Source organism: Rhincodon typus, chromosome 34, assembly GCF_021869965.1.
Source record: "Rhincodon typus isolate 14 chromosome 34, sRhiTyp1.1, whole genome shotgun sequence".
In the NCBI taxonomy this organism is placed as follows: Eukaryota; Metazoa; Chordata; class Chondrichthyes; order Orectolobiformes; family Rhincodontidae; genus Rhincodon; species Rhincodon typus.
The window spans coordinates 10044812-10059067 of NC_063365.1; the positions used below are offsets into that span (position 1 = coordinate 10044812).

General features: G+C 40.2%; 1 protein-coding gene across 1 annotated transcript in view; it reads right to left on the reverse strand.

The window, feature by feature from the left end:
* Positions 1-6936, reverse strand: part of LOC109925211 (transmembrane protein 273-like) — a 65786-nt gene extending 58850 nt beyond the window's left edge. Inside the window, exon 1 of the mRNA XM_048616280.1 lies at positions 6813-6936. Coding sequence (XP_048472237.1) covers positions 6813-6867 — 55 coding nt within the window. The 5' untranslated portion in view covers positions 6868-6936. The remainder of the gene's footprint in view (positions 1-6812) is intronic.
* Positions 6937-14256: the final 7320 nt, after the last annotated feature.

Below are 14256 nucleotides of genomic sequence, written 5' to 3' on the forward strand. Positions count from 1 at the left end.
AAACATAATAAAGACAGGGTCCCCCTTTCCACCCCACCAGCCTCTGTATCCAACGTGTCATCCTCAAACACTTCCACCAGTTCTAGATAGACCCCACCACCTGGAACATCTTCCACTTACCAACCCTCTCTGCCTTCCGCAAGGACCATTTCCTTCGCCACTCCTTAGTCGGTGTCACACCCCACCAACCACTCCAACCCGCCCGGTTCCTTCCCCTGTAACTGTAAAAGATGCAACACCCGCCCACTTTTTCTGATTAGAAGCACACTCATTGGCACATTGATGGATAAGGGTAGTCTGGGTGACCACCTTCTGCATCACAACAATCCCATCATTTTGAAACTGATCAATGAATGAAATAAATTGCTAGATTGTAGAAACAGCCAGATGCTGTCATCATAAGATAACAGGATCTATTTTCTTGAACAGTAAGATTAGATAAGCTTATTGGACCTTTTTATTTGAATTTAGATGATTAAATCTTGTGGTTTGTTTATTTGTCAAGAAGTAGCAAAAAGGTGACATGTATTGCCAGCTCAGAGCATGTTGAGAGCATTAAAACTTTGCCATCCATAATTTCTAATGATTAAAATGAATGAATGAAAAATCCTGGTGAGGATGTCCTGAATTTCCTAACTTATTTGTAGCCAATGCAGGGAGTACTGAAATGGAAATTGCCCTTTGAGTATCATAGAGAACCAGAGGGTAGAGATGAGCAATGTTAAGCACATAATGTTAAAACATACATAGTTGATCTCTAGCTTGAATTCAACATATATTTTCTGGAATCCATAATTTCAGACCTTGTATTTTTACAGAGACCCTATTTGAAGAGGGAAATTGAAAGAGGCAAAAGTGGAAGGAAACTTACTAACAGTGAAACTTCCTAAGGAAACTGAGATTTAAACCCAAAACTCTGGAGAGACTGAACCTGACTGAAATCATATTAAAGGGCACAGAGAGCTCTCAGAACTCAATAGAAATTTTTGGCTCCAGTAGTGCAGTACATGCAGGCCGAAAAAGAAAGATCTAGATCCAGAAACTTAGAAGAAGCAAACACACAGTTACTAAAGCTGTTTCAGTTCCTTGGAAATAAGAGTGGTGGATCAATACCATCTAAGATTGAATGGTGGATGTTCCTCAGAGCTGTATCATTTCTGGAGGTGACCATACCTGTGGAATTTGGCTTACTTTCACCTGGGGACCAGGTTATAACCTAGAAGAATTGTTAACTGTAGAGGAAAGCAGTGTAAAACTCCAGAAGGACTCCATAAGTTCAGGGAGTTGGCAGTTGGTAACTGATGAGTTTCAAAGCAGAGAAGTGTGAGTGATGCATTTTGGTAGGAAGAACATTGAAAAGATTTAGATTTAGATTTAGATTTAGACTTTATTGTCATGTGTACACAAGTACAAAAGTACAGCAGTACAGTGAAAAGTGTTTAATGTCACCACACACAGCGCCATCTTAGGTACAAGTACCTAGGTACAAAAACTTAAGAATAAGGTACCAAGAAATAAGGAACAACATTAAAAGTTAAACATTACAGTCACTCTAAGTATTAAGTTGAAAAATAAAGAAATAAAGCTAAATGTTCAACCATCGCAGGCTTTCTTAAGTCTTTCTTATGAAAAACAATATAAATTAAGAGGTACCATTCTCAAAGGGGCGTTGGAGCAGAGGGATACGTGCATAGATCATTGAAAGTGGCAGGAGAGGTAGAGAAGCTGCAATTTTGGACTTCCACTACTTTTAAAAAGAGAGTTACTCTTCTCTGCTGAAATTGTAACAAAACATCCAAGCTACTTTTCAAAGGACAAGCTTTTGGCAAATTAAGTTACATTCCTGGTGACTATTTTTCATCCAGCATTTCCTTAGTCTTTCTCTCAGCCTGTTTTGTCACATTTGTTCAATGTTGACCTTTAATTACATACCATGAACTGCAGATATGGGACTCACACTTGATTAGACTGGTATGCCAGGAGCTGTTGTTGGAATATCAACTGATCCAGTGTAGAAGCACACAAAATTTGCATACAGCGCAACCAAAGTTTAGCGAGCACCTCTGTTAATTTTGAAATAAAGCATGAGGAAACAAACAATGCCTACATGATCCCAAAATAAATTAATCAACATTGGCTGCAGGTAATTATGTTCCTCTACAGGACTTGAAAACACTCTCAGACTGAAATTGAATCTTCTGGCTACAGGGAAGGTTTTAAAAGGTGTTGAACTTTTTTAAAAAAAATACAAGTTCTTGACTGCTGTGCTGAACAGGAAAATAGCTTTATACAGTTTTTCAAAAATCTTTTTACATTCATTTAAAATCAGACAATGCGGTGGGAATGGATTAACACTAATTTAAAATGACTTTCTTTATGATAAACGATTTTCGGCTCTATTTATCAAACTTTATTGAGTTACCATTCTTAAGTAAAGCTATTGATCAACAGAATTTTGATAGTTGAATATGGGGAAGTGGCATTGAAGGAGAGGATCATATCGAATGGTAGAGCTGACTCAAGGGGCCAGGTGATCTACTCCAGCTCGTATTTCTTAAGAAATTGTGTCTTTGTATCAAGGAATATGCTATCGAGCAATTTAAAACAAAAGTTTAAAAGGCGGGTGTATCAGTTGAAAGCAGGTTTTGTGCTCATTGTTACACAAATTAGTTTGAATAGAATTCATGGAAGATAAACACTTATCAAACTGGCCACAATTTTATGCCTAAAATGCAAAGCAGACACTCCCCCACTTTGTGTTTAATTAATATATTACCTGATTTATGTTCATTAAAAAAATGCAGTTCTGAAATGTTTTTGTAATGTGCCACGATATATTTCAATAGAGTCATGTGATTGGCATCTAACTGATTTTGTTATTAAAATTAATTTACAATTATTTTCCACTTTTCAAACATTGAAAAGAATTTCAATTTTCCATAGGAACTTGCACATGTAATCTGAGCAAGTGATCTACAAAAGTCGTCAGATAATATAATTGTGATTTAATAATCATTTAACCTTAATTAAGAGTTTGTTATTGTTGGCTTTGCACGAAGTCTACCAAACAAGACTCTGTCTTATTGCTGGGTTGTACAATATTGAGAAATTCTATTAAACAAACTAAGGGATAGCCCCTGCAAATGTGTGCTGGGATCACAATGCATGCTTAACCCACAGATCGCCTATAACTAGCCTGCACCTCTTCAAGGGGAGTTCCATTGTGGCTGGGGTAACTTCTGGCACTTGCTATGAAGTGACTACAAGCTGGAAATTATTCACTTGAGATACAACAAGGGAGACTGTCACCCCCTAGTTTCTGAACAATGGGCGTGTGCATAAGACCATAACAAATGAGGAGTAGGAGTAGGCAATTCAGCCCCTCAAACCTACTCCCTAGTTAATTCAATCATTGTTGATCCCATCTCAGCCTCAACTCCACTTTCCTGCCCACTCACCGTAACCCTTCAACCAATTATTAATTAAAATTCTGTCCACCTCCTCCTTAAATTTATTCCATGACTTAGCACCCACTGCACTTTGCGATCGTGATTTCGAAGGATTGTGGTGGAAAGAAGAACAGATATCCTGCGTAGACATTGGGTCAGGAGGCCTGCAGACACATTGTCAGAAGGCCATCAGAGCAGATAACCATGGAGGTCAGCAAGGAGTCAAGCCCTGAGGACCTGGATGCAGTGGTACAAGAAATTCAATGGCATTGCATACATGCTCAAAGTCAATGTATGCACCTTGAAATGGCGTATGCGTTGGCACCATTGGCTTCAGATACTGCTCAACTGACCACATCCTCATTACTCACCTAGTAACAATCTCCAACAATCAGGACACATACCTGAAGTTCAAACCCTTCAAAACACCATTGTTCACACCACCATCTCAAAACCTCCACATCTCACAACTTGCACATGCTGCCAGGTATTCGACCATGTAGGAGACATTAGCCAAACGGATTGGATGACATTCACTGAAACACTATCCTTTCTCTAACTGGAAGAGGATAGGCATGCTTGCAAAATGTGCAACTAGCTCAGGCAGTGGAGGAAGGCTGTGAGACAGCGCTGATGAACATACACTGTCAGTTAATATCAATCTGTAACCAGCTCGGATACTGACATACCGCAACATTTTGAGAGACAGCAAACGGGTGGGATCCTTCCTGCGTGAGACAGAGGCATGAGTGGGCCTCAGCCAGAAGATGGAGCAAGGATACCATAGGTGCTTGCTCACCACAGGAACAAATAGCCCCATGAACTCTGCTGCAGAGGAATCTGATGAGCATTTTGATGGGTGTACACAAAACAAAAATATTCTTGTTGCATCAGGAAGCCTCCTTGTGTCACTATCAAGGATCCTAGAGTCATACAGTCATAGAGATGTCCAGCACAGAAAACAGACCTTTCGGTCCAACTTCCCCATACCAACCAGATATCCTAAATTAATCAAGTCCCATTTGCCAGCATTTGGCCAATATCCGTCCAAACCTTTCCTATTCATATATCCATCTAGATGCCTTTTAAATGTTGTAATTCTACCCATCTCCACCACTTTCACTAGCAGCTCATTCCATTCCACTCTCTGTGTGAAAAAGTTACCCCTTCGGTCCCTTTTAAATCATCACCTCTCAACTTAAACCTATGCCCTCTAGTTTTGGTTCTCCTGCCCTGGGAAAAAGACCTTGACTATTCACCCTATCCATGCCTCCCATGATTTTAAAACCTCTGTAAGGTCATCCTTCAGCCTCCGACTCTCCAGGGAAAATAGCCCCAGCCTACTTGGAGGCGTCTAGCACTGACATGACACTAGGAAGAACTCAGAGCCCTTCCTTTCCAGCAATGCACCCCTTGGACCTAAACCAAGCAGAGAGAGATATTGAACATGACAACCTGTCTTGCGACACCAGCAACAGTAGCTTGACATTGGAATGCTGCAGTGAAAGCTCAGACTTTAGTCAGGGCAGCTTATAATGCTGCCGTCATGACCGAGGGTTATCGGGTGCAAATGCAGGGCTGCACATCTGTTCAGCAATCTGTCCTCCACCAGGTTACAAAGATTGTACAAAGTGCCCACCCCAGATGGTGACAGTGAAGCCATAGGACCCCAACCCTCTCTTAGGAATCAATTCTATCTCTCCAAAACCAAAAAGCAACAGTTGGAGAAAAGAAAAATCCATGAAAAGACCGATAATCAAAACCATTACGTACAGAGGAAACAGTAAAACTTTGATTACAGTCCAATCAAACAGAAGGAACAGCAATTCATTTATCATTTTTTCACATTGACACTGAATTTACTCAAGAGAGAAAATTAATGGGAGATGTCACAGGTAGGGGTAAGTCTCGTAAATGCCAGCAGGTAGTCACTCTCAATCTAAATGATTGTCTCAGTTTTAAAGGTAAATGGTTGTGTGGTTCCTTCCTCCTGATGGTTGTGCAGTGACCTTTGCTTAGAAGGTGAACTGTGGCCAAGGATGTTGTCGGTTGCAATGACCTCTGACGATAAATAGTCTTGTGACATTTCACTGCCTGGGTTTGTGCATGAAGGGGCTCATTGGAACTTTGAGTTTTCTCCTCCAGCCATAAAAAGCATATTGGAGCATGATTCCCCAAATCTCAGGAGAGAATTGGCCAAGGAAAACTGAAACTTATTGAAGCAATTTGTCCTTCTTAATTGTAACCAAAAAGGGAACGATAAATCTTGTGAGGCTCTATTCTTGACATGAAGCCTCTGAAATATTTATTCTCAATGCTCTACCAGTAGAGAGGCCCAAAGTCATACATGATAATATGGGATCAGGAAAATACCATGAATTTGAAACAATTAAGAAGACGTAAAATCTCCAAGTGAAATATTAATCAGCAAGAATCTGTATTGGAATCATGCCATGTTCAGAGATTTGGGAGTCTCTACTTAGACCCTAACATTATCAAATTAACAAACCAGTCGCTTTGTACTAACAGGGCAACATGCAAATTAGCACAAACAGAATAGTCAATGTATTCTGATAATTGGCACAGTGCAGAGATGCTCCCAGGAAATGCTGAATGCCCAAGTTTCCCATCCATATTGACTGCTATAGGAATCACCCATCAATACCCATAGGCTTGATATTACAAAGCCACTGCTTGAATGTGCTATTGGAATGGTACCTGGCCAAATGGCATCTGTCAATGAAAGGCTGTAGAAATAGAAAAGGAGCAAGGTAACTAAAGGCTAACTTCTTTTTATTCTGTAATTCACAAGTGGCCACATTAAAATGACAGAAATTCAACAAACTTATTGATATATGTCAATGAAAAACCAACTTACCGTACAAGCTGGTTAATTCCTTCTATGTTATTGCTCAATTTAAACTTCTTGACTAAGAACCCAAAGCTTTCAGTTCAAGTTTAGTTGGAACTGCTCTCTGAGTTTTGAATTCAGTGAAACTTTGCCAGGTCATCAAAGAACCTTAAATTTCCTTAGTGTACGCTTCAGATCAGAAGTGTTCAGCAATTAGATGTATTTGTAAGATTTGTCGAGACTAAAGCAATCAAGAACCAGAAAAACGACAAGGCCAAACAAAACTAATCAATGTGGGAAAGAAGCTAACATTTGTTGAATTCAGACCAACTCTTCATCAGTTGCTGATTTACTTCTGGTTCTTTTCCTTTCACACTTAGCACACTAACCTATGCAGTCGTGTTTATACAAGGCACTAGCAGAGCTGACAAACCATAGATGTAATCAACTTCCTGCAACAGTTTCTCAACAATGAGAAGTATTTTAAAAATAAAACTAACATTTTCACTTACCAAATGAGAGAATTAAAGCCAGTGAAATCATAAACCGACTAAAACACTGAGCCATTTTCTTGTCAAATCGAAGCAACTGCCCTTTAAATGTAGATTGTGACCTGTGAGATGTGTAAAGGTTGCAAAAAAAAACTCAAAAGGAAGTAGCAACCACATCCTGTAATGGTGCAAAAGAGCAAACACTTCCTTTTTTGTTGAAACAAAGTGATTTTTTAAAAAAAGAATACCACAACAGCATAAAGCAAAACACATTTTTTGAGTCCTAGTTACCTTCTTTAGAAGGTGATGCTCTACAGTGTTTATCTCATCAAACTAATTTTACAACAAATCCAGTTGTCACTCTACAAATCATCTACTCCCTATGATGAAAAACAATTCATTTCCAAACTGTCCCATTCTGGATTATAGTAGTTCAAAGCTAAAGTCCCTTTGTTAATAAATTAATGTCAACAACATCAACTTGCATTTATATAGCACTCCTAATATGGGCAAACATCCCCGAGCACTTTGCAGAGTTGTAATGAAGGAAATAGATGCAGAGCTAAAGAATGATCTGTTCAGACGTATGATGAAAGGAATTCATTTTAAGGAAGGTGAAGATGAAAGGGAGATGGGGTTGACAGAATGAATGCTTGCAAAATAAGGAGCAAAAATATTGGAAGTTTGCAGATGCCTTTTTCCAGATCATGCTCTTCTCTGATTCCTAGCCTGTCCAAAGAAACAGGTATATATCCCAAAGTTCACGCCAATATTTTATGCATTGCATATGTCATAATCATGTTTAATTGAACCATCTGAGATACCTTGGGTGGATTCTCTGCCACCAATCCTACTTATCGGTTGGTTGAATCCTGCAGACAAGTGGATCGTGGCCTGATTATGTCTCAATGATAGTTCAAGTCAAGTAGATGCTATTTTCCAAAAAAACAAATTGTTCAAGGAAGGTAAAAGCTGAGTCAGAAACAAAGATAGAAATTGCTGGATAAGCTCAGCAGGTCTGGCAGCATCTTTGGAGAGAAATCAGAGTTAACATTTCGAGTCTAGTGACCCTTCCTCAGAACAGAAAAGTTGAGTCACCCTGGTGAACTTCACATATGTGATATTACAATATATTCTGACACAATTTGCGTTGAATCTTGTGTACGGTTTTTAAGATGGATCCTTCTTTCATTCCCCACCAATAACATTTTTGGTAATACCAAGTTTGACCCAGCGAAGGGTGTCACTTAATCTCCTTTTTGTCTCAATTGCATTCCCTCTATCCCTTTGTGTTTATTGTCTAATTTTTATTTATGTTATCTGTGCTGCACTGTTCATAGCCCAAATCAGGATTAATTAATTCCATTTTTATAATATGCGATTTATCACATTAGATTGCATGTATGAATATATTCCAAGACAGAATGCAATGCAATTTCAGTTTGTGTTATTATTCATTATTAAAAAAGGTAATAAACTCCTCCATCACAAACAACTCTTTAATTATTACTGTTTAAGTGCTTCTGAACTCTGAGTTATAATTAAAGGATAATCCTATAGAAAGGTTGTTTGGCTCACTGTGAGTATTTCAGAAGTGTGGCTGACACAGTTGCACTTTATCACAAATTGTACCAAATGTGAGCTTTGCCACAATGTTGTCACCTTGATGTTGCCTCAGAACAGGGATCTACATGAAGTGTTCACAGACTGGAGTGAGTAAATGCACCAGGTTATATTGTCTCTCATCCAACCACTGCCATTGGATTCACTGACCTACATTGGCTTCAAGTCCAGCAACATCTCACCTTGAATTTTCTCACCCATGTGGTCAAATTGCTCCATTGTGGCTTCATTCTTCCTGCGTTGAATGGCACATAATGTAACATTTAATATAGAGGCACATATATGTAGTTAAGCTCTGTGAAGGTAAAAATGACAGAGGTCATTTGGAATAGTAACAGAGTGCATCAAGTCCAAGACAGCATGTGACCAGCATTCTCGCTAAATTTTTTTATTGGCTGTGCAAAATTCCCAGTCCTGTGCACAACAGAGACCTGTGGAACCGGAAGTCAAAGCCATGGTCAGCATTTCAACACTGATCACTATACGTGAAACATCGCTCACTCACTGCTCAGACACACACTGCTTTACATGGGTGCAACTTAAATGGTACATTGCATGTGACTGCAGTCAAGTGCCTGGCCTTTATAGTGTTAATGGATACAGCGATTATTGTTAGACATAAAACCAGTCTGACTCCAAACCAAAACGCAAACAGATTCTAAACAACGCCTAACACGCAGTGTCTGACCTAAAATGTCACCTCTTCTTTACACTGATAAAACATTTAGTTCTCTCAGTGCAGTGACTTGAAAGAAATCCGGGGATTTACATATACATATTAATCATTTAAAACCTTTTAAGTCATTAAAAATTTAACAACATCTTAGGTTTGTATAATACATCCTCATCAGTTGTGTGACCCTTTGATCTTTTACTTATAAATTCTGTGTCTGATGTCACCTCTCTCACTTACACCTGAAGAAGGAGCGAGGCTCCAAAAGCTTGTGTTTTCAAATAAATCTGTTGGACTATAACCTGGTGTCGTGTGATTTCTGACATTGCATTCATACTGTTGAGAGATTGAATAGACTGGGACTATATTCATTGGAATTTAGAAGAATGAGGCAAAATCTTATGGAAGCATATAAAATTATGAAGGGAATAGATAGGATGGAAGCAGGGAAGTTGTTTCCACTGGTGGGTGAAATTAGAACTAGGGGGCATAGCCTCAAAATAAGGGGGAGCAGATTTAGGACTGAGTTGAGGAGAAACCTTTTCACCCAAAGAGTTGTGAATTTGTGGAATTTCCTACCCAGTGAAACAGTCAGGGCCACCTCATTGAACATTTCAAAGACAAAGATAGCTGGATTTTGAACAGTAAAGGAATTAAAGGTTACAGTGAACAGGTGGGTAAGCAGAGCTGCGTCCATGAAAAGATCAGCCATAATCTTATTGAATGGTAGAGCAGACTCAAGGGGCCAGATGGCCTATTCCTGCTCCTATTTCTTACGTTCTTATGAGATTATGATAGATAGGTCAAGGCTGTTACTCTAAATTTAACTTCAGAACACAAGGGTCATTGTCTTCGTTGATGAAAGTCAAAAGTTGCATTCAGAATCAAGTTTTAGTTTTGTCCTGGCAGGAGATTTGGCTGAAAGAGGAACAGGACTGACAGCTGAATTTAAATGTTTCAAGTGTGATAGAAAGGGATGTAAATGGGATGGGGGAATTGCAATACTGGTAAAGGAATATCTCCCTGCTGTACTGAGGGGGATACATCAGAGGACTTGTGCAGCGAGGCAATATGGGTAGAACTCAGGAATAGGAAAGGTGAAATCACAATGCTGGGGGTATACTACAGGCCTCCCAACAGCCAGTGGGAGATAGAGAGAATATATAGGCAGATTTTAGAAAGATGTAAAAACAGCAGGGTTGTCGTGGTGGGTGATTTTAACTTCCCCTATATTGACTGGGATTCACTTTATGCTAGGAGTTTGCATGGGGCTGAATTTGTAAAGACCATTCAGGAGGGTTTCTTGAAACAGTATGTAAACAGTCCAACCAGGGAAGGGATTATACTGGACCTGGTTTTGGGAAATGAGCCTGGCCAGGTGAGTGAAGTTTCAGTGGGGGAGCATTTCAGCAGTGACCACAATACCATGAGTTTTAAGTTACTCATGGATAGGGATAACTGCAGGCCTTGGGTGAAGGTGTTAAACTGGGGAAAGGTGAACTACAACAATATTAGACAGAAACTGGAGAAATTTGATTGGAGGTCACTGTTAGAGTGTAAATCCACATCGGACATGTGGGAGTATTTCAAACAGCAGTTGACAATAGTTCAGGAGCGGCACGTTCCTGTGAGAATGAAGGTTAGATATGGCAAGTTAAGTGAACTTTGGATGACCAGGAGTGTTATGATCTTGGTCAAAAAGAACAAGAAAGCATATGTAAGGTCTAGGAGTATGGGAACTGACAAAGCCCTTGAAGTATATAAGGAAAGTAAGAAGGAACTTAAACAAGGAATTGGAAGAGCTAAAAGGGGTCATGAAAAGTCATTAGCAAACAGATTAAAGAGAATCCCAAGGCTTTTAATACACATATAAAAATCAAGAGGGTAGCCAGATAAAGGGTTGGCCCACTTAAGGACAAAGGAAGAAATCTATGTGTGGAGCCAGAAGAGGTAGGTGAGGTCCTAAATGAATACTTTGTGTTGGTATCCAGCAAAGTGAAAGAATTAGTGGAGGATAATCTCAGGGAAGGGTGTGTCAAATTTCTCAGCCAAGTTGCTATTAAAAAGACAGAGGTGTTGTGTGTCTTAAAATGTATTAAGGGAGATAAGTTCCTTGGTCCTGATGGGATCTATCCCAGAATACTGAGGGAGGGAAGAGAACAAATTGCTGGAGCATTGACAGACAACTTTGTATCCTCTTTGGCTGAGGACTGGAGAATAGCCAATGTTGTCCCATTGTTTAGGAAGGATAGCAGGGATAGTCCAGGAAATTACAGGCCTGTGAGCCTCACATCAGTGGTAGGGAAATTACTGGAAAAGATTCTCAGAGACAAGATCTATATGCATTAAGAAACAAATCAACTTATTAGTAATGGACAGCATGGTTTTGTGCGGGGGAGGTTGTGTCTCACTAACTTGATCGAGTTTTTTAAGGAGGTGACAAAGATGATTGATGAGGGAAAAGCAGTTGATGTTGTCTACATGGACTTCAGTGAAGCCTTTGACAAGGTCCCTCATGGTACAAAACGTGAAGTCACATGGTATCAGGGGTGAGCTGGCAAGATGGATACACAAATGACTTGGTCACAGGAGACAAAGGGTAGCAGTGGAAGGATGCTTTTTGGAATGGAGGGTTATGAGTTGTGCTGTTCCACAGGGATCAGTGCTGAGACATTGGAAGAATAAAAACTCTAGAATATGGAAGAGCTACTAGTTTTAGGGAACAAACAAAAGGACAGCAAAGTAACAAAGGACAAAAACTAGAACTTATGTCTGAGTTGCAATAGGTTTACTGGAGGAATTTCCGCTGTGAGGGCTGCTGCATTTTCTCATTTTTCTCACTGTACCTCACCAAACTCACTTCATTCATTACCTACCCCACCGTTTGGCATCTGTCACGTCTGTATCCACCCCTAACTTACTGCATACACTGCCAGAACACTTTGCTGCCGCTCAATGGGTATCCCAGAATTCACTGGCATCCTTCACACCCGCGTCATCTTGAAAAGCATGCTCTGTAGCCAGACAGGCTCTGTCAGTCCAAAGCTGTCCTGCATGGTTCCTGACAGTTGCCTTGGATATTTGCTGGCTTGCTTTGTGGGCAGGGACCTGGAGATCAGGCTGGATGGAGCAGTGCTGATGCAGGACTCCCACTTCCTCCAGGAGGAGGCCACGATACTAGACCATGCCTACCCTGGTCCGAGGTTGCCAGCCAGGTTAAAGCATATAACTAGAGGAATGCCCAGCAATGTAAAGCGTAGTTCAATGACCTTCTCCACTCTGCCCAGCATAAGTGCGACCATCTTCTCTCCGATATCTTCCCTGGATTGGTATTAGAAGCTGCCCTCAAATTACTGTGCCAGCACTTGTCAAAGTCTTGACTTGACTGAGGCCTGATGACAAGCTTCCTACCTTTGGTCCTGTGTTAAATGGCAAGGCCAGGCATTGGTAATATGAGCCTGGTACTATAATAAAACAAAGAACTGCAGATGCTGAAGATCTGAGTCTGGTACTTCAGGCTGAGCAGGCAAAGCAGACAAAGGCAAGGCAAAGCAGAGATGCTGTGAGCATCCAGGTAGGGTCAGAGTGAATGAAGAGCCCGGAGATGCAGCCTGGCACAGTCCCTGAGCTGAGTGCATGTCCCCGAGCACACAGTGTTGTTGCTGCAGCGTTGCAATGAGAGTTGCTGGTGCAGCCTGAGGTACGGCATTGAAGAGCAGAATTATCGTGTAAGCAAACTGGAGAATGCCATCGAGTTGCTAGAGCCTGGCACATGTTGGATGCCAATGTCTGTGCAAATGGGGTGTCTGTGGCCAATGCCCATGGAGCGTTCTCTGACCTGTTGGTGCCCAGTGTTCAGCATGGAGGTCCTTTGGAGCAAGTGGTGATCTGAATTTGCCAGGTATGCACTGTAGCTTCCATTTTGAGTTTTCTCAACATCTATCTTGTTTGGTGAGTTTGGCAAGGTAGGAAGCTGAATAGTAATGAGGCAAGTCAGGCCATGAACTTGGAATTTACCAAGCAATAATCCCATAATTTTATTGAAGATTTTTCCAAATTTCAGTTCCGTAGTAGTTTCTTTGATTGTTAGAATGTCAGAGCGCTTTGATCATTTGAAAGCTGCACTGGTTTTAGCAGCATTGAATTATGAGAGAATATTCAGATTGGCATCATTGGTGTGGGTGCTGATTTACCACAAGAAGACATGATAGGGATTAAACAGCCAGTCAATTATCTTTTATCGTTTACTCAATGATTTCAGAATCTCGGATTAAAGAGATTATGAGTCTTCCCTTCCCTCCACAGAAATTCAATATTTACATATCCAACAACTCTGCAGAGACTGTTATTTGTGCAGGCTATAACTCTTTGGGTTGTTGGAAAGATTCTGTGATAAAAATCAAGACTGCTTCATTAGAGTTTAATGCTCTGCCATATAATTTAAAAATTAGGCATGTTGCTGATATTGATAATATTATAGTGAGTGTCAAGAGACAACTTGAGTGAAGCTGGATGCCATGATCACAATGGATTTGTGTTGTGAATATGGTTGTGGTGAAATTCAGTCGTGGTTCAATGCAACCATATTATTGTTAACATTACTATCGATAACGTAACAGAAACATAGATAAGAAGAAATTTTGACTGAAAATGAAATTGCTTCCGAAAAATAGATTTTCACTTTTTTTAGATGGGGCAGAATATTGAAAGGTGCATATTATCTATACTTTAGTATTTGGATTTCAAAATACAGGCATACAAATTTGGGTCAGTTCTGTGAATGAAAAGAGGTTATAAAGTCATTTGGAACAGCAACTTAAGGAACTTAAGTTGAAACTAATTCCAACAAAGTAAATGACTGCAGTCAAGTTCCTGGGCCCTGTAATGTTAATGAATAGAAATGTTTACATGGAACAAAAACAAAGTTGCTGGAAAAGCTCAGCAGGTCTGGCGGCATCTGTGAAGGAAAAAATAGAGTTAACATTTCGGGTCCGGTGACTCTTCCTCAGAGTGGTTCAATGCAACCTCAGAGGAAGGGTCTGAGGAAGGGTCAGCAGACCCAAAACGTTAACTCTGTTTTTTCCTTCACAGATGCTGCCAGACCTGCTGAGCTTTTCCAGCAACTTTGTTTTTGTTCCTGATTCACAGCATCCGCAGTTCTTTCGGCTT